The sequence below is a fragment of the Schistocerca piceifrons genome, chromosome X (assembly GCF_021461385.2).
Source record: "Schistocerca piceifrons isolate TAMUIC-IGC-003096 chromosome X, iqSchPice1.1, whole genome shotgun sequence".
Taxonomy (NCBI): domain Eukaryota; kingdom Metazoa; phylum Arthropoda; class Insecta; order Orthoptera; family Acrididae; genus Schistocerca; species Schistocerca piceifrons.
Window position 1 is genome coordinate 272,704,977 of NC_060149.1, and position 21,021 is coordinate 272,725,997.

Consider the following 21,021-nt stretch of genomic DNA (forward strand, 5'->3'; position numbering starts at 1 on the left):
GATTCTGGTAGGAAAAATATCTGGAAACCTTAATCAGATCCTACAGTTTGATCTCAGTAATGAACTTTCCAGCAAAGGTGGATAAAGGCAGTAGGACGCTAATTGATAATGTTTTCTTTGGTGAAGCTCAAAGCAAGAAAACAACTGTTTACCAAGTGACAAATCATGATTGTGATCATGAGGCACAGTTAGTAAGGATAAATAACATACTGCCTTACAGTATGGATACTTGTCAGTGGAAATCCGTTAGAATAACTAATGACTCCAGGATAAATGTTTTTGAGAATAGTTTACAAGAGGTGAATTTCATTCACGATAAAACAAATGCTAACATTAGATTTTATCTATTTCATGATAACTTTGTGTTATTTGAAAATAGGTTTCATAATGAAGTAACCAGAAATAATGTTAAACAGTCATGTAAAAAGCCATGGATCACTAGAGGCGTTGAAGTACCATGTGAAATGAAAAAGGAAATGTATCTGTTGGCACGAACAAGTACAGATCTGGAGTAGTCGTGCACTACAAAAACTACACAAAATTACTAAAAATGTTATTAAAAAAACAAGCAATGTGCATTTAATATCAGAAATCAGTAGTTCCAACAAAAGACTTAAGCCTATAGGAAATGTAGTGAAACAAGGGACAGGATAATCAGCCACAGAACAGGATAACATCACTAATGAACTGAATGGAAGGGCTACAAATGATGAGCCAGTATATTCAATAATCATTTCTTACATGTAGTAGAAATCACAGGGACAAACAGTTCAAGAGAAAAACCACAGCACACCTTTGAAAAAGAAACTCTCATAAAATTGTATCACCACCTTCTCCTTCTGAAATTAAGAAAATTACACATTCTATCATAAATAAAAACTCATCTGGCTTTGATAGCGTTTCACAGAGTACTAAAGATTTGTTCCCATAAAATAAGGCCATTCTTATCTGAAATATGTAATGCATTACTAACTCATGACTTTTTTTTCAGAGAGAGTATAATATGCTGTTGCTAAGCCCCTTTTTAAGTAAGGCGATAAGAGATGTCAATAACTACTGGCCTTTTTCACTGCTGACAACTTTCAAAATTTTTGAGGTGATGTATTCTAAAGTAGTATCTCACCTTAGTAACAGTAATATCCTCAGTGAAACAGTTTGGATTTCACAAGAGTTACCCTACTGAGTATGCCATTGACATGTTCATTCACAAAATAATACAAGTATTAAGTAATAAAATAGTACTGGTTGGTATTTTCTGTGATTTATCTAAGGCATTTGACTGTGTGAATCATAGTATTCCCAAATTGGAGTTTTATGGAATTTATTATGTTATTTATGTAATGTACCAAAACCACCAAACCTCACGCTCAACAACATATTCAGTTCTGCACATCTAGGATTACAACAACAATGATACGTGGAACACATGGTGAGAAAATAATAAATAGGGTGAGAACTTCAAAATGCTTAGGTACTCATGTTTACAAGATTTTGAACTGGAATAAACACGTTAGTTAAGCCACACTTGCACTTCGATTCAATGCAAACCTGGAGGAGAGACAAATCAGGTAGTTGACACATTTTGCATATTTTCACTCAATAATGTTACATGCACTAATATTCTGGCGTAACTCATCATTAAGAAAGAAAGTCTTCATTCCTCAAAAACACGTTGTAAGAATAATACGTGGTGCTCGCCCACAATCATCTTACAGACATTTGTTTAAGGAATTGGGCATTCTGACTACTGCTTCACAGTACACTTATTCCCTCATGAAGTTTGTTGTAAATAATCCACTACCGTTCCAAAGGAACAATGATGTACATAATTACAATACCACAAGGTAAAATGACATTCATTGCTCCACATTAAGGTGGTCTTTAGCACGGAAAAGGGTGCATAACACTAACAAAAATTTTTGATCACTTACCTGATGATACAAAACGTTTGACAGACAGCAGAGTAAAAATTTGATAACAAACTGAGAAAGTTTTCTTCTACTTCACAGAAGAATTTCTATTGTAGTAACAGGGAATAGGTGGAGGGTAGGAATTACTGGAAAGGCTTAGATATGTTCAGCATGTAACCATATTTACAAATTAATCAGCGATGTAAATGTAAAAAGACTACTTCCACTTCATTACACTTTCTCGTGCAAAATAATCCGTGGTACATGAAACCAACCATGACTTTCCTTGACAATGATACACTGAGCACAAGATGATCTTGCACGTAATTTCATTTTCTTTACAAAACCGTTTAGAATTTGCATTCACAGACTGTTTCACAAAAAAAGAATGTTCAAATGTGTGTGAAGTCTTATGGGACGTAACTGCTAAGGTCATCAGTCCCTAAGCTTACACACTACTTAACCTAAATTATCCTAAGGACACACACACACACACACACACACACACACACACACACACACCCGAGGGAGGACTCAAACCTCTGCTGGGACCAGCCGCACAGTCCATGACTGCAGTGCCTTAGACCGCTCGGCTAATTCCGCAGCACTGTTTCACAATGGATTGACATGCCACAGTAGCCAGCATGACAACATGTCTGTGCTGTATCTGAAGAGGGAAGGTGTTCTGACAAGATTTTTCTGATTTATGCTAGTGATCTGAAGGTGGAAATCACGAGAGAAAATTTGTTTGCTTGTCAGCGTGTAGTTCAGCAACGTAAATGACATTTTATCAACCACAGTCACATCACCACCTTAGTCATCAACTGGTTTACTGTTAACTCTCTTTCATGCAATCCAAACTTGAAATATTTCATGCAGTGTTGCTTAAGCCACAAAAACTCTGAAGAATAGACAGTGAAACAACCAACTATGACAGAATTTATAGAGTCAAGTTTCTAGATTTTCAACTGACTGAAAGCTAAACTGGAAACATCTCATACCTCAAACAGTAAAGAGGCCGAGCTCAACCACTTTCACAGTTTCTCTTGTCAAAGAGCAGACAATCACAATGACAGTTTATTTTATTTGTATGCACTCCATCAAATAATAATAATAAAAATAATAATAACTGTGTTTAGTTCAACGGCCGCATGCAAATCTTTTGACTGGATGCCACTTCGGCGACTTTCATGTCCCCAACCTACTCCAGTTATCCTACTAGGAATATGGGACTTACAGTTTGGTGTGGAATCTGAACCACATGTCGTACGTGGCAAATCCTCACATCATTAAGAGATAAAGGTCAGATTAAAGGTAAACTGAAAATTTCCAAGGTCTATCCAGGATCTGATCCCATGATCTCTCTAGTTTTCAGGCACGTTTGCTTTACCGCTACACCACTAGGTCTGACACCATATCATATGAAATTACTTTTTGTGGAAGTTCATCTTGTTCTAACATTCTCCACTGCTCAGAAAATAATGATGAGAAACATTTGTAGAGTGAGTCCCAGAACCTCCTGTTGCAAATTGTTTAGATAATTGAGAATATTGGGAACACTTGATTCACCATTCACAAAATTTGGGTGATTAATTTAGAAACAGCTGTGCCTTTTAAAAGCTGTAAATTTTTATAGCAATATCAAAGATCGGTCAAAAGCTGTTTTCAGTTTTTCTCTGCCGTGGACACTTTAATCAGAATGTCCATTTTTATCTAATCTATTAGTATTTAAATGTTAGCTTATTTGTTCGGAATTCAAGAATTTCAGTTAAATAATCTAAATGGCATATTACAGAAGCCCAGGAGGGTGATGTCCGAGGCTGTTCTTATAAAAGAATTCACTTCTAGCATGTACTTTCATCAAAGGGAAGGCAGGCAGGCAGGGGTGGGGGGAGGGGAGGAGAGGAGAGGGGGGAGGGAGAGGGAGGGAGGGAGGGGGGGGGGGAGAGAGAGAGAGGGGGGGGGGGGCAAATGTGGCAATAAAAAAATTACATATCTCATTTTGTTCTCTTGTATGGAGTGTCTTTCTTGTCTCAAATGATACTCCAGCAATAGTCTGCCAACATTGTAGGCATCCACTTCCCTTCTCACTGTCTTTTAATGGTTTTCATGGGAAAAATCATTGCGAGAGCCCAGGAAGTGTACTGTCAAAGACATGTTGCAGGCAAGATATTGACAAGTGTTTATCCTCTGATCCACTACTTCTTTGTAATTTGCAGCTTGTCTTCTTCCTCCATTGAAGTTTTCTGAAATTTTCTTAAAAAGTTTACCATGCTCACACTTATATGTTCCAAAATTCTGATTTAGCTGAAGTTCCCTGACCTTACAGCCTACAAATACACCTTTTATTTATTTATTTTCTGCTGTAGGACAAGGAAATTTTTCAGGAAGATAGGCAAGCCCTCTGCCAGTTTGATCCATTGCCTTTACAGAGTGTTTAATTAAACTGAGTTTGATGTGAAGAGATGGAAGAAGGATATCTTCTTGAGCTACCAGGCTTTGACATTTAACTTTTTTTTTCTTCACCCACTTTCCAATTTCGTTCAGGCCATTTCTTTTTTATGTGATGGCCTTTGCTATCACTACTTTCTCACTTGCATAGGAAACAATCGTATTTTGTGCAGCCTTGTTGAATTCCCAGTAACAATGAAATTATTTTGAAATCACTTATGCTCACTGTATTTAATTAATTTGAGAATATCTTCTAAAGTTTCATAACTTTCTTTAGCCAAATTGGCATTGGCCACTCCTGTGGTTCGTTTCTGAACATGAGTGCTTTCATTAAGCATGCAACAGTGTTACAAAATGTCACTGGCTTGCGAAGTAGAAAATAAAAATACCTTCTCTGTGTCTAAATTTGATGATGTTGGTAGTTAGGTGGAGAAGATTATATTCCTGTAACCTTAAATCAACCAGTTCTGTCTTTTGTTTACTTAGCCTTATATCACACACTAAAAATCTGCCTGCATTTATAAGTGTGGTGCTGAACCTCTACAAGTGTCCTGGTACAGTGGATCATATATTGCAAGAGATGTTATCATTTCTTCATTGCCATCAAATTCACTGTCACTATTGATTTCTTCATTTGTTTGCCTTTAAGTACCTGAAAGACTTTTAGAGTGTGGCACTGGCCTTAGTGTGGAAGGTAGGTCCTGATACACAATCTGTTACAATATGAATATTGCTGAACAAATCAACAACTCCATGGTGGAAAAGGTAGCTCATTGATTCAAATGAAAATAGGTCAACATTAAATAAAAATAGACAAAATAAAATCGAACATTCTGTAAAATTGTTAGGTATATAAACTGATAGTAAATTATGCTATGCAGAAAAGTTCTGCAGTAAACTGGAATGACGTTTATATCTCGTTAGGAAACTGAAGGATTGTGTGAGTAAAGAGCTCATGCTTACAGTATACTATATCTTTTTTCATACACACTTGCACTATGGAATATTTCTTTGAGGAAACTCTGCTGGAGCAAAAGAGGTTTTCGTCTGATGGAAAAAATCTATTGGATGTATTTTAGGTTCAAGCAATTAAACTTCTCACAGACAGTACTTTAGTGAGTATAAAGTACTTAGTCCCCAGTCTATACAAACTTAAAGTACTTACACATGCCCAACAGACACCAAAGAGGTCAAAACGGAACAAAATGTCAGTACAATCACAGTACATTCTGATTTTAAATATCTGACCGTATTTTCCAAACTCATAACTGCATATTACAGTAGGAAGCTACGTAATTACCTGCTATTTTTGGTTGAAATTGCTCTAATTCTTCATTAGAATCAACCATTTCTTCAAGATTATCGGTTGAATCCAGCTGGACAAAAATTTCTGGTCCTTCAAGCAAATTGAATGAAGGTGGTGTTAGATGGCCTAAATTATATTCCAAATCATTTGCAACAAACACACTCTTCAAGTGGGCTCTGCTTAGTTTGGTGCTCTTGGTCTGACGCATGTAAATAGTACTTTTCTGTCCAAAAATAAAAATGAATGATCAGCATGGAGATTTAGCAAATGTACTTTACTATACTAATACCAAAGGTTTAGAATCTAGTTATTTTGACATAAACATTGACAATCATATTTTAAACATCAATTAAGAATATCAAAACAGAAAAAAAAACACAATTTAAGTCAGTAAAGACATTCAAAAGTGAGCCGCATTGACAATCGTAGAGTTAGTTACCTCAAGCAGATACCTCAGTGAACATTGAGAAGGGAATTGCATGCAGTTGACATTTGGAGCTGAGTACCTTCCAAAACACTATTGCTCACAGAATCACACGAAGGAGGATGTATTCAGTGGGCCAAACAACACAGAAACTGGACAGTCGCAGACTGAGGGACTGTAGAGGGGTCTAATGAGTACTGATTTTGCCTCTTTTCAAATGATGCAAGACACTGAGTGCATCAATGGACCAATGAGGCATTTGGTCTGCAGTATGAGGGCGAGTCAAACGAAAACCTTAAATTTGTAATAACAAATCGAAATTTCGCGCCGTTATCCTGTAAGTTGATAAGCGTGCTACAAACAGCATGCAGAATGGCCTGTAGATGGCAGCATAGTGCAGATGCACACATACCATCACAGTATCAGTATAAAGATGGCCACCCCACTTGCGACTTGCACCAGGGAAGAACAGCATTCTGTTATTTGGTTTTTGTGTAGTGAAGGTGTGAAACCTACTGAAATTCATTGACAAATGAAGGTTCAGCACGGTGATGCACGTTTGTCACAGCAGCAAGTCTACGAGTGGAGTAGGAAGTTCGCAAATGGTGTGACTTCAGTGGAAGATGCTCCTCGTCCAGGTCAGGCACAATGAGTTGTGACTCCACAGAACATTGTAGCAGTTGAAGCCATAGTAAAGGAAAACTGCCGAGTGACACTGAATGACATTGCAGCATGTTTACAGATTAGTCATGGGTCAGCACACCACATTCTGCATAATGTACTCCAGTTTCACAAAGTGTCTGCAGGATGGGTGCCACGGCAACTGACTCCTGAAATGAGAGAATGAGGTGTTGATGCTTGTGAAGAACTTCTTCGGCACTTTGAACGAGAAGGTGATGGCTTCCTTGCAAGAATCGTTACTGGGTACGAAACCTGGGTTCACTTCCAACAACCAGAAACGAAGAGAGCGAGCAAGGAATGGCACCATTCCTCATCACCAAATCTCCTAAAAATCATCTGCGGCCTGCAATCAAATCAAAGCGACATGGATTGCTGTCAACAGGTGTCCTTTTGCAACATGACAATTCAAGGCCCCACACTGCCCTACAACAGTTGCAACAATCACAGACCTGCATTTTGAGTGTCTTCCTTATCCACCATACTCACCACACCTTGCCCCAAGTGATTTCCATATGTCTGGATGACTCAAGGACACAATGGGAAGAAAGAAGTTCTGTTCTGATGAAGAGGTACGCCACACAGTGCACAACTGGTTGCGCGGGCTACCGTAAGAATTTTTTTTCTAAAGGTATTTATGCACTTTGTAAGTGCTGGAGAACTTGCATTGAGCGTGGGGGAGATTATCTTGAAAAGTGATACAGCTTTGTACCACTTCTGCAAAATATATAATATTTAAAAAAATATTTAAAGTTTTCATTTGACCCACCCTCGTATATGGAGGATTTAGTTGGAGGTAGTTCTATTAAGTTTTAAGTGTGTTTTTTGTACTGCAATTTTGGTAAAAAGATTTTGGTTACAGTGAACATGGGGTTGGGTTGGGTTGTTTGGGGGAAGAGGCCAAACAGCAAGGTCATCGGTCTCATCGGATTAGGGAAGGGTGGGGAAGGAAGTTGGCCATGCCCTTTCAAAGGAGCCATCCCGGCATTTGCCTGAGCAATTTAGGTAAATCACGGAAAACCGTTATCAGGATGGCCGGACGCGGGATTGAACAGTCGTCCTCCCAAATGCGAGTCCAGTGTGCTAACCACTGCGCCACCTCACTCGGTCAGTGGACATGGATCAGGATATTTATTTTAACATAATCACTGATCAGGTGGTGCCATTCCTTCCACGTAATAATGATGAAATCATGATGAATACATTGTGGACAACAACCATATTCACAGCCCTGCACAATTAAGTTCCTATTCTGACAAGCACTCATAAACCTTATTGCACCTCAACTTGCTCACTTAATCACCTGATCTCACTCCCATAGAAAATAGATCTAGAACTATCTGGAACAGAGGTTGAAATGTAACAATCAATATCCCCACTAGAGGCAGTGTTACACAGTGTTATGGTCATGTCACCTATAGGTGACACCCCCCCCCCCCCCCTTTCTTTTTTTCAGTATGTCATACTTAATGTGAGAGCTTGTGGTTACTTCTTTGCTATAGACAATGCTGCTATAAGTAGCAGAGGTGGTTATAGTACTTCAGTAAACTATATCCTGCCGTATCTTGCTTATATTCTCTTGAAGTGGAAGGGAGTGATGACTTTCACGTGATGAAATAGTATGTTGTTTATCTGTCACTGATTAAACTACAGAACACGGTGATGTGATGAAAATACTAATCTTAAGAGGTGCAGTTGCACACTAGGATGTAGTAAATAAAGCAGGACGTAACACCATCGGGCATATCCTGCTGTAATATACTTAGGCAATACAGGCAAGTGGAAGTTTTACAGAAATGGTGAGAAACACAGACAGACAGAGAGGTACTCACCAAGTGAAAATGCTTTAACCTTTTTTCCAGCATTTTAGACAACAAAATTTTAAACCTCGTCCAACTTTATCCCACTGAGATATGAAATAGAAGCCCAACCATCACTTAACACAGTGGAAGCCTTTGTCAAAATATAATAGAATATTAAACTCATTTTAAAATATGCATGAGACCACTACCACTGAGTGCTCTTGCCATAGAATGCAATTGAGTAATATTACACCTGAGAAAGAGTCACTACTACTAAACCGTATATATGGGACATGAGATGGTACATTGCAATAGGATAGAGCTTTTTAACAGCTGTTTACTGTTCATCAGTACCAGTCCCTATTGCTCCGTTTGCAACATGAGTCTGCTTCAACAAGACTGTGAGATTTTATCCATGATGGCTTGAGGAACCTTTTAACCATTTAGGACTACAACTATGAGGTAAACAATGCATTCAGACAAAGTTTCATCAAATGAAACATGTATCTGTAATTAGCTTTGCACCGAAGCCCACCTTAATACGGAAATGTACAATTATTGTGCAAAGTTGTCTTGTGAGTCTTGACCTGAAAGGCTGAGAAAAGAAGAAATATCATGTGTAATGCTGCATTAATAAGGTCATTGGAGGCAGAGCCCAACTTCAGATTAGGGAAGTTGGGGAAAGAAATCTGCTGCATCTTTTTCAAAGAAACTACAACACCATTTCTGCTGTTAAGACAGCAAAACCTTGTAACAAAAAAATTATCAATTTTTAGTTACATGATTCCATGTATTTAGAAATGTGTCCTGCATAAGATGAGAAATCCCATATCTCAATACAGGTATGCTGAGGTCTTTTATAGCAAAGTATCAAAACCTCATATCTTGTAACATTGATACTTTAACGTATCTCAGAAGATTGTTTCTGCCTCGAAATTTACTGCACTTCTATCACCATTGTGCCAATGTAATACTCATTTATGGTTTGTTGGCGAGATTTATGACATTCTTTTTGTGCAATTTAAGAGTGTTACATTGTAGCGATTAACACATATTAAGTTATTAACTGCTCTAGTGATTAGTTGTATACAGAAGATTAAACAGGCCATCCGAAAACATTGCAAACATAAATAATGAAGTACGTTGTCCTCAATATGAAAACAATCAAGTGTAGGTGTATTATAAAACAAAAATGTTAGCTTAGTTTCGGATTATGTTATTCTCTCTCCATCTTATTGTACCAAACCCTAACTTACTTTCTGTAGATACTCTCAGTGCATGTAGATAATAACATCATGTTACAGGCTTACAGTATTTCTAGATTGGTCTAGAAGTGCCCAGTATATAAATTTTACATATAATCAGTGAATTTTCTGGAGATTTCTCTTGATATTGCAGGGAAGTCAAACACATGTAAGAAAGTATGAATCTAGAATTATAATACTGAAAATGACCCTAACAATTATCTGACATTCCAAGTGTACCACCAGTATCATTCTGAACAGTAAATGAACCTCCAGCACCTACTAACTTAAATGTAAATAATCTAGATGGCAGTGATTTTACAGATTCAAGTACAAGTTATGAGCCTACTATAACAGAGAAATCTGAAGGCTCAGCAGTAGATGATCTAAGCTCAACATAAAAACAGAGGAAGAAAGTTGGTCCCAAAAAGTCTAAAAAAAGAATAAGACTTCAGAAACCATGAAATATAAAAAATTACAATTTTCAGTCAGTTGCAGCTGTTATAAATGAAGTGGTGTTAGGTATTCAAAATCAAAGGGAAAGCCATGCTAAAAATTTAAACTTCCCGAATAATGTTGTGGAGCAAGAACCCATGAATAAAAGTAATGAAATAACAAGAAAGCATACTAACAAAGATATAGCATATCCTTCTGTATGAAAAAGAAATGAATCTAAAATTTCTAGGATGAAAGACAAAGATTAATAAAGTACTGACGGTAAGAAAAAAGGAGAACAAATTGGTAAACAAGAGAACACAAGAAAATGGATCCACGATACTCATCAAAATTCTATTGAAAATAAAACAACAATGGAATGTTTTCTTCAATATTTCGTACATTCTGGCCAATTATGAAATGGGAACATCAGACAGTGTGCGTTGCTACCCTTGTTCACAGGAAAGAAGTTAAATAAAAAACCAAAGTAGGAGAATCAAGAAGGAAATGTAGTTTTCAGTACAGTTTAAAAGTATAAGATGATGTTTTAATTGTGTAAAGGAATGTTCCTCTAACTTAGGAATTTGTGAAAGGTCAGTCAGCAGGTGGGTTAAACAGATTAAAAGGGGATAATTATTTTAAAATACGAAGTGAAATGAATGAAGAAAGTAATACACTGAAAGAAAATGTTAATAAATTTTTACATAAAATTCCTAAGTTGGCATCAAATTATCGATGAGCATCTTTTTGCGAGCTTTATTTGAAGCCACTTTTGGTAATTCACACACAGTGTTCGTAAGTGATTGCATTAGCAATAATAATGAACCAGCTGTTAGAAAATATTAATTTTTAAAAGAAATACAGGAATATAACACTGCTTTAGTCTGTTGAAAGAAAGACAAATGGGATATCTGTCTTTCTGACCAGTTACATAATATTTCAGTACAATGCTCGCAGATGAAGAAAAAGAAGGCAAGACAGGAGACATCAAATGATAACAAGGCAACAGAAGCAGGAAAGTGTTATGTATATACCATGGATGTACAAGCAGCGCAGTAAATGTCTGCAACCCAGGCCAGTTGTCTTTATATTTAAAGAGAAGCTGGTGTGTCACAATTTCACTGTTTATAATTTAGACGTGTTTCAGTTATATGTTTTATTTGCCATAAATAATGAAGATGGCTAATGTGTTTTCAGCTTTCGTTAGAGATTTTTTATGCACAGAAATAAAAGAATGAAAGAAAAGTAAAACTAAAGTATTATATAGTGATTAGTGTTAAGCTTAGAACTGAAATGGTCTTCTTTGAAATGTGTTGCAAAATTACAGCTTAGCAAGCGGTACAATCATCATTCAGAACTATTTACGCGAAGGACACCTACAAGTGGAATGTGGCTGTGTGCATTCCACAATTCAATACAGAAAGAGGAACATTGTCTAAATTTCCAACTAATTATGCAATTGTGTTAAAAGAAGCAAGGTGTGATAAACAGGGCCAGTACAGAGTATAATGTGTATATCATGACTTTTTAAAAAACATCTTTGAAGTTCCATACCATAAACGAATTTGTCCACGGAGTAAAGTAAGACATTCAGGTGTTGCAGACATATCGGCTCTGAGGTATAATCCACCTGTGGATATTGAATATAAATTGGATTTTGAAGAGGGTTAGAAATTACTTACAAGATGCTCCAATACAGTCATTAGGGATATAAAAACTCTTAACAGGACTAGTTGAAAAAAAAAATATTACCATTGTTTAATGTGTCTCAACTCTGTTATTCTACGAGATTACCACTTTTACGAAGGTCTTCTTTAACAATAATTTTAGGCTAGTATCGGAAAAAACACAAAGAACTCCTCCACAGCTTTTATTTTTTGATAAAAAGGCTTTAAATTGCTACTAAACTGGTTGTTTAAGTCTGTATGCTCAGTTCTATTAATGACATAAAAACTATTTGAGTGCATAAGCTTGTAAGTTCTTGAGTGTTAACAATGTGTTGTTACAAAACCTCATTTCTTATTTAATAAGGCCATAAATACCATAAAGTTGCCAAATAATATGTACATAAAATATTATCACTTTAATTTATGACCCAATATCTCTCTAATGTAGCATGACTTACTTGTATTAACTGAAATATATATATATATATGTATGTGAAAGCTTTTTTTTCCATGCAAAACATACGAGGCTTTGCTATCTTAATGACAGTTTGCCTTAAGCAATTTAACATAATCATCAAAACTTAATTCTGGATGACTAGAAGGGGATCTGAACTGCTATCATCCTAAAAGTAAGTCCACTGTGCAAGCCACTACACCACCTCTATCAGTGAAAGGGTGTGAGGTTACCTGCAGGTGATCTGCACTTGGATCTTTATAGAGCCAACAACCTACCTTCTGAAACACAACAGACTGACAACCTTATGTCATTGAGTATAAATTTTGAAGTCTTCCCCTGGTAATGCAAGAGATGAGCAACGGAGCAACACAATTCAGTATGCAGCAGCCGGGTGAAATTCCAAAGATGGCAGCTACGTCCACAAATTGCCAATGCAGCAAAATGACATGATAGAAAAGGAGGATGCCATAATTGTGCTGGCCATACAAAGTGGCGTAACTCAGATGCATGAGTAGTTTTTCAGTATAGTGACTGCAAAATACGTCCACCACCGCTCCTAAAAGGCAAGATTAAGTCACCTTGTAACACATGTGAACAACATCGACTATACCTATATCATGTATTGTCTTTGTCTTCCTATGCTTAGTGTGACATTTTTGTCACTGTGTTCTTTGGTTAAGCAGCTATGCAAATGTTTCATCATATTTTCTATCAATATGTATCACTATAATTAATGTATGCATGTAATTTAAAAAAAATATATTCTGTACAAAATGTTGAAACAGTATTTGTAGAGGCAGTTAATGCATAGGGAACATAGGTTTGTACTTATGTAAAACCTGGAGGACAATACCACTGCTATGAAAACACACATGGCGGGAATAGAAAAGGAGGATTTAGTGGCAGAACCACAAGAAGTATTTGTGGCACAGTCAGTCGGTGGCTATCTTGCAAACTGTTCACATCTCATATGTTGAAGGAGGCAAGCAAAGCAGCAAGACTGAGCAATAATGCCTTCAATGTGGAAGAGTTCTGGCTAATTATTCATGGCATTTATTCGCTGGCTCCTAATTAGAAAAATCTGGTGCAAAGAGGATAATTTTCAAAGTCTTTGTACAGTAACAGCCACGAGTACATTTGCTGTCTGCACTTTAGCTACGGAAAATCACCACTGAAACCATCTGCATTTCAAGTAAAAATTTAGTAATGCAACTGTTTGTATTGACCAGTTATTTGCTTTATGTGCAAATAATAATTATTTCTAGTTAAACTTGGTGTTGAGAACCATGTAGTATTCCTTAGTCATTTACCTACACGGGATTCTTTTACCAGTGATTCAATACATCTGAGTATCTGCTTTACTGAACTGCAAAGTAATCCTTGCCTTAAGTGTATTCACTGACTTTTGTGGAGAAGTAAATTTCTTTTGCGTACAATTTTGTTGCTGAAATACTCCACATAAATTTTCATAAGTAAATAGTTCAAGTTACAGAGCTAGCAATACAATTATTATCACAATAAAAGTATTTGTGAAGTGTAGCACCCATTTTAATAGCTTTTGTGTTATTTAAAGTCTGGCTACAACTGTTCAGACCATAACAGATACAAAGAGCCCTTGTTTCATTTATGATCTGCTTAGTACAAAGAAGTATCTGCTCCCAAAGGAAATGTATAAAAACTGTTGTAATGTTGTACAGACACAACCTGAAGCATAACACCAACCAAGATTTTTTTCTACTTCCACAGAATGGGATTCACAATACCACTGTATGAAGCACAGAACAGTGCAAGGTCTCACAAATATAGAACACATCAATACACAGTTTTGTACATGAGTATATGATAAGCAAGTGAGGCTGAGGGCCTAACCATTGGGCTTATATTGGACTGCTATGCACATGGCACAGGCTGCACCATCTGTCCAGGTTGTGAGGTGACCTCTCTAGGCCGGTTATGGAGGCACTTCTGCCATGTGCTGTTTAATTATGCGTGCTCACACTATAAGGTTAAAATACTCCTGCCCCCTTGGAGGAAGTGTTCACTGTGGAGATGTCCATGTCTTCATCAATCGGTGATGACTGCTGGAGCAGGTATCGAGGTGTTGTGTTATCACAGGAGAATATGGTATAAAATGGTGCAGGCACGAACAGGCATGGTACACACTGCTCTGCAAGAGGCTGTAATGGAGCACTCGTGATGATGGTGCTGTAGCAATGTCCATATCGGGGCAGGCACTCAGCGATGGAGCAGCAGAGAAGGTGGTGGCGAAAGGGGCTGTGGAGGTGGAGTCGAAAATGGCACAGGAGCAGGAGGAGGTATGGACGACACTGTGGTGGCCGGCACGGGGCACAGATGATTGACGGTGGGCACGGGGTGGACGGCTATCTGGTGGGCAGTCAGTCATTTGTGGACAGAGCTTGTCGTAGTGTTGTGACATAAGCCATAGGAGGTGCCCACACTGCAGAGATGGTGTCATAGGCCAAGGTGGATGACCACTGGTATCCACTTAGGATGTTGGCCACACCTATTGGCCCAGAAGACTGAGTCCTGATGAAATCACTCTGATGCAGACACCGGAGGTGGCCAAGTGTTGGCCAGAGCAGATGAAGCAGTGTATGGGGCTGGCAGCCGTGAAGCAGCTCTACTGGCTTGCCGTCACCGATTGGAGTGAATCTATATGAACTCAAGAACTCGTGGAATAATTTTGAGTAATATATTTTTCAATCTGGGTTTTGAATGCACTGACCAGCCACTCCACCTCTCCAGTGGACTGAGAATGAAAGGTAGGGACCGTAACTAGCCTGATGCCACTCTTTGTACCAAGATCTTCAAAATCTTGAGACACAAACTGTGGGCCATTGTCCATCACACACTTATACAACAGTCCTTCTAAGGAAAAAATCTTTGAGAGGGCAGTGACTGCAGCCGTGGTGGACACGCAATGAACCACACAAGGGAACTTTGAGCAAGAATCTGATACTACAGGTCAAAAGGAGTTAGGGGACAGACCCACAAAACCAACATGAATATGCTCCCAGGGGTGCAATGGGGAGGAGGGTAGGTGGGGCAGGCCTGTGGTGCCACCTGATGCGTGGTGCCTGCAGGCAGGCTGACAACGCACAAGGTCTCATGGTCAACACCCTTCCAAAATGTGTGACGACGGGTCAGCAATTTTGTATGAGAAACACACCTAGATGGTTCAGGTGGAGAAGGCACATGACATTCCGCTGCAATGCAGACAGGATCACAATCCTGGGTGCCAACACTCTAGTAGCCAACAGTAACACATTCAAAAACTGAGAGGCGGTGGCAGAGAGCATAATAACTGCGTAAAGGAGCCAACACTTGGAGCTGTGGTTTATCTGGCCAGCCGTGATGGACAAATTGAACAACGTGACAAGACAGAATCAACCACAACAGCCACCAAAATCAGAGAACTGGTAATGGGAAAATCACCCACGGTGTTTTGGGCTCGGATGTCTAAATGGAAACACAACTGTTCATCCTGATCAAATTATGGATTCGGGCCAGTTGGCAATCGAGAAGGAGCATACGCATTAGCATGTTGTGCTGTGAGATGGAAATTAACCTCACGATTATAGTGTGACAATAAGAGCGCCCAGCATACCAAGCGTTAGGCCACTTTGTTCGGTAAAGAAATCGGAGGTTTATGATCAGTAATCAAATTAAATTTAGAATTGTATAGTAAAACATGAAATTTTTTGAGTGCGTACACTATAGCGAGGACATCTTTTTCTATCTGCGTGCGAGTAGTGTTGCTGCACAATTCAGAGTTTTGGATGTTTACGCAATGGGGCGTTTGGAGTTATCCGCATATTTGTGTTCACGAACAGTCCCAAGGCCACACTGGGAGGCATCTGTGGCCAAAACAATATGTTGGTAGCTAACCAAGCAAGGTGCTTGTGTAATTTTGACCTTAGCAAGGTGCAAGCATGCTTGCAGGCAGGCAACAAGTGAAAAGCACGAAGTGACTGGGTCAATGTGGCTGCACCAGGAAGAAATTTATGGTAGTATGCAATCTTCCCTAAAAAGATTTGCAACTCTCTGACACATGTAGGACACAGCAAAGCTTAATAGCATCGACATTTTGGCATAAAGACTTGACACTGACATTTCAGACTTCAAAAACGAGATAGAACGCTGAAAAAATTGTGATTTGTTCAAGTTACATTTCAAACTGTCAGTGCGTAGCACCGTAAACAAGGCACAAAGGTTCTGCAAATATTCATCTGCTGAGGAACCTGAGAACACACTTTCATCCAGGTAGTTTACCCATCCCAGCATCGAGGCTGCGAGTTGCTCCAAAAATCATTGGAAAATGGCAGGAATGCTAGACACGCCAAATGGTAGACACCAGTAGTGACATAACCTGAAGGGGCTATTCACTGCAAGGGCATGTTTGGAATCATCATCCAGAGGCAGGCAGTTGTGAGTAGGATTCTGACAAGTTATTTTGGAAAAATATTAGTCCATGGAAAGCTGTGTCGTGAGTTCATCCGGACAGCGTAAGGGATAGGTATGAATAACAGACTGAATTTAAAGACACTTTAAAATCACCAGAGAGCCGAAGATTGCTGTTAGGGTTTAGGACAGTTATCAATGGGGTAGACCATTCACTAGAGGAGACAGGCGTGATAACACTCAAAAGATATAAGTTGATTTAGTTCCAATTTGACTTAGGATGCACTGTCAGTTTCATTGTGATGTGAAACTTGAAATCAGTAGCATACTATAAATCCTCTAAAAACAGCGAGGAATATTCCCAGCAGAGCACGTCCAATAGTTGGTACGGAACTTGATCTGATACCAGGTGCACTTCATCAGAAATAGAGAATCCAAAAATTTTGAAGGCTTCTAACCCAAATTAGTTTTCAGTGTTGGCATTATCCACCGCTAAAAACGTCAATGGTTGAACAACTGCTTTGTACACCATGGAAATAGAAAACTGTACCAATATAGCTTGTAGTTGTTTGTTGTAATTCATCAACTGATGAAAGAGACACACAGGTTTGTGAATTTAATAATGTCACTGCTGCATCGATGTTCACTTGCATTTTTAACATCGGGTCCATCATGCGTACTTCAGTGTAGAGTTTGTTTGGGCTACCATCAGTTAGAAAACACTGTTCACTGTTCATGTCTGGTGAAGAAGGTGTGTGACACACACACACACACACACACACACACACACACACACACACACACACACACACACACACACACACACAATATGTCCCTTTTTCTGTTTTACAATGGTTGCATGTCGTCCAACACTTTGGACACATGGCCACATGCTGAGCAAAACACTAAGGGCACGATGGAAGAGAAGAATACTGCCCCAGCTGCTGTTGTGACACTGCCTGCCACTACTGCTGCTTAGCATGACGCCGAGTTCCCCCTTGAGCTAACTGACGGCAGCCAAGGAGTATAGGCAGCAGCGGCCGCTACTTCACACCATGCTTCTATCTGATTTCCTGCTGCCCTAGATATTTCAAAAGAGCTAGCAATGTTCAGAACACCTGTGGGAGATTGATTTTCACATTGTAAAGCAAGTTCATGAACTTCACTATTAAAGGCGAGGCATCTTATAGCATCATGAACCATCCAATGAGCATATGAGACCCATTGGCCTCAGTAATAAATTGGCAACAATGGCTAAGCCCATGAAGTTCCATTGGCCAAGCTCTGTACGACTGTTGTGGCTTCTTTTGACAATGGTAGAGCTTTACATGAGTATGATCGCAATGATAATTAGAGAGCAACTGACACATTTCATAAAAAGGGAGACTATCAGGTTCAGGAAATAGGTGATAAACACAAGCAGAAATCCACGATAAAAATAAAGCCTAGCAGAAGTTGGGGTCGGTGACTCCAACAGCTTGAAAATGTTGCTGAAGGCGTTTTTCACAATAACAGTGAATGAAGTATAAAACAGTCAAGGTCTTATATTGGGCTGTTTGCGCACATGGCACAGTCTGTCCAGGCTGAGGTGAACTCACTAGGCTGGCCGTGGAGTCACTTGTATCATGCACTGTTTGATTTGTGCGCTCAAACTACAAGGTTACAACATAAACTACATCGTTTATCATAACAGGTTATAGGTCTGCACTATATAGGTGTTTTTAATTAATTGAATGGTAATACCTCCTCCTATCCATATTAGTTCTGCTCCACCAACAGTAATTGATTTCTTGTAATGAATATTAGCTTTCTTATTCTGAATACAGACAGTTAATGTTAGTGAGAACCAGTTTGTGGCCTAAACATTTCTAAGATTCCATCTGTGTTACTCATGGTAAATTACTGTTCCCAGAATTGTTCCACTGTGCTACTTTATCACATCCTTTTTGCAGAACAGAGTAGTACCAACTAAAGCCACATAAAATAGTTAATTTACTAAATGAAAAGTATAATTTCTTGGTACCAGCTTGGCTAATTAGCCTAGCAAACATTTTTCTTTCCTTTAGATACCACCAGAACCTTTGTTCAATTCCCGCCAGTTCAACTACTACTTTCTATCAAAACATAATCTTTTGGATAACTAAGCATAGCCCGATACCTTAACCATTAGCACATGTTAACAACCAAACTTAAATTTCTGTCATAGGAGTAACATTAGCGGTCAATAGCTATAGTAATAGAAGCTCGTAGTGTTATAATCTTCCAGCTGCAACTACGGCAACCAAACAAGAAAAGGCGGCCAGGTGAGGCCCTGGCTGCCTCACAATCGCAAAGCACACGGGCCAGCCATGTGTATACAGGGTGTTACAAAAAGGTATGGCCAAACTTTCAGGAAACATTCCTCACACACAAAGAAAGAAAATATGTTATGTGGACATGTGTCCAGAAACGCTTACTTTCCATGTTAGAGCTCATTTTATTACTTCTCTTCAAATCACATTAATCATGGAATGGAAACACACAGCAACAGAACTTACCAGCGTGACTTCAAACACTTTGTTACAGGAAATGTTCAAAATGTCCTCCGTTAGCGAGGATACATGCATCCACCCTCCGTCGCATGGAATCCCTAATGCGCTGATGCAGCCCTGGAGAATGGCGTATTGTATCACAGCCGTCCACAATACGAGCACGAAGAGTCTCTACATTTGGTACCGGGGTTGCGTAGACAAGAGCTTTCAAATACCCCCATAAATGAAAGTCAAGAGGGTTGAGGTCAGGAAAGCGTGGAGGCCATGGAATTGGTCCGCCTCTACCAATCCATCGGTCACCGAATCTGTTGTTGAGAAGCGTACAAACACTTCGATTGAAATGTGCAGGAGCTCCATTGTGCATGAACCGCATGTTGTGTCGTACTTGTAAAGGCACATGTTCTAGCAGCACAGGTAGAGTATCCCGTATGAAATCATGATAATGTGCTCCATTGAGCATAGGTGAAAGAACATGGGGCCCAATCAAGACATCACCAACAATGCCTGCCCAAACATTCACAGAAAATCTGTGTTGATGACATGATTGCACAATTGCGTGCGGATTCTCGTCAGCACACACATGTTGATTGTGAAAATTTACAAATTGATCACGTTGGAATGAAGCCTCATCCGCAGAGAGAACATTTGCACTGAAATGAGCACTGACACATTGTTGGATGAACCATTCACGGAAGTGTACCCGTGGAGGCCAATTAGCTGCTGATAGTACCTGCACATGCTGTACATGGTACGAAAGCAACTGGTTCTCCCGTAGCACTCTCCATACAGTGGCGTGGTAAACATTACCTTGTACAGCAGCAACTTCTCTGACGCTGACATTACGGTTATCGTCAACTGCACGAAGAATTGCCTCATCCATTGCAGGTGTCCTCGTCGTTCTAGGTCTTCCCCAGTTGCGAGTCATAGGCTGGAATGTTCCATGCTCCCTAAGACGTCGATCAATTGCTTCGAACGTCTTCCTGCCGGGACACCTTTGTTCTGGAAATCTGTCTCAATACAAACATACTGCGCCACAGTTATTGCCCCGTGCTAATCCATACATCAAATGGGCATCTGCCAACTCCGCATTTTTAAACATTGCACTGACTGCAAAACCACGTTCGTCATGAACACTAACCTGTTGATGCTACGTACTGATGTGCTTGATGCTAGTACTGTAGAGCAATGAGTCGCATGTCAACACAAGCACCGAAGTCAACATTACCTTCCTTCAATTGGGCCAACTGGTGATGAATCGGGGAAGTACAGTACATACTGATGAAACTAAAATGAGCTCTAACATGGAAATTAAGCGTTTCCGGACACATGTCCATATAACATCTTTTCTTTATTTGTGTGTGAGGAATGTTTCCTGAAAGTTTGGCCGTACCTTTTTGTAACACCCTGTATATTACTCCTTTTCTAGTGAAAGTATGTTATCCTGTAGCTGACAAGCCCAGAGGAGGGACTTGTCTCAGTCTGCACCCACTCACAAAAAATCCCTAGAGTTTGAGGTCGCAGAAAACCAATGATGTTTACGGCACTCGACGTGCCACATGTTGTTTACCATGGAACCACACTATTGGCTGCTAATGACAACAGGGGGCAGGACTGAATGTATACAATGGTGAGCACAGCATGATACTATGTAGTGTAGTTGAATTGCTTAGTTGACTAATAACTCACGACAGTGA

At 39.2% G+C, this 21,021-nt stretch overlaps 1 protein-coding gene across 1 annotated transcript in view; it reads right to left on the reverse strand.

Moving 5' to 3' along the window:
- Positions 1–21,021, reverse strand: part of LOC124721941 — a 52,677-nt gene that overhangs the window by 17,811 nt on the left and 13,845 nt on the right. Inside the window, exon 3 of the mRNA XM_047247097.1 lies at positions 5,662–5,890. Within this exon, the coding sequence (XP_047103053.1) occupies positions 5,662–5,890 (229 nt within the window). The remainder of the gene's footprint in view (positions 1–5,661; positions 5,891–21,021) is intronic.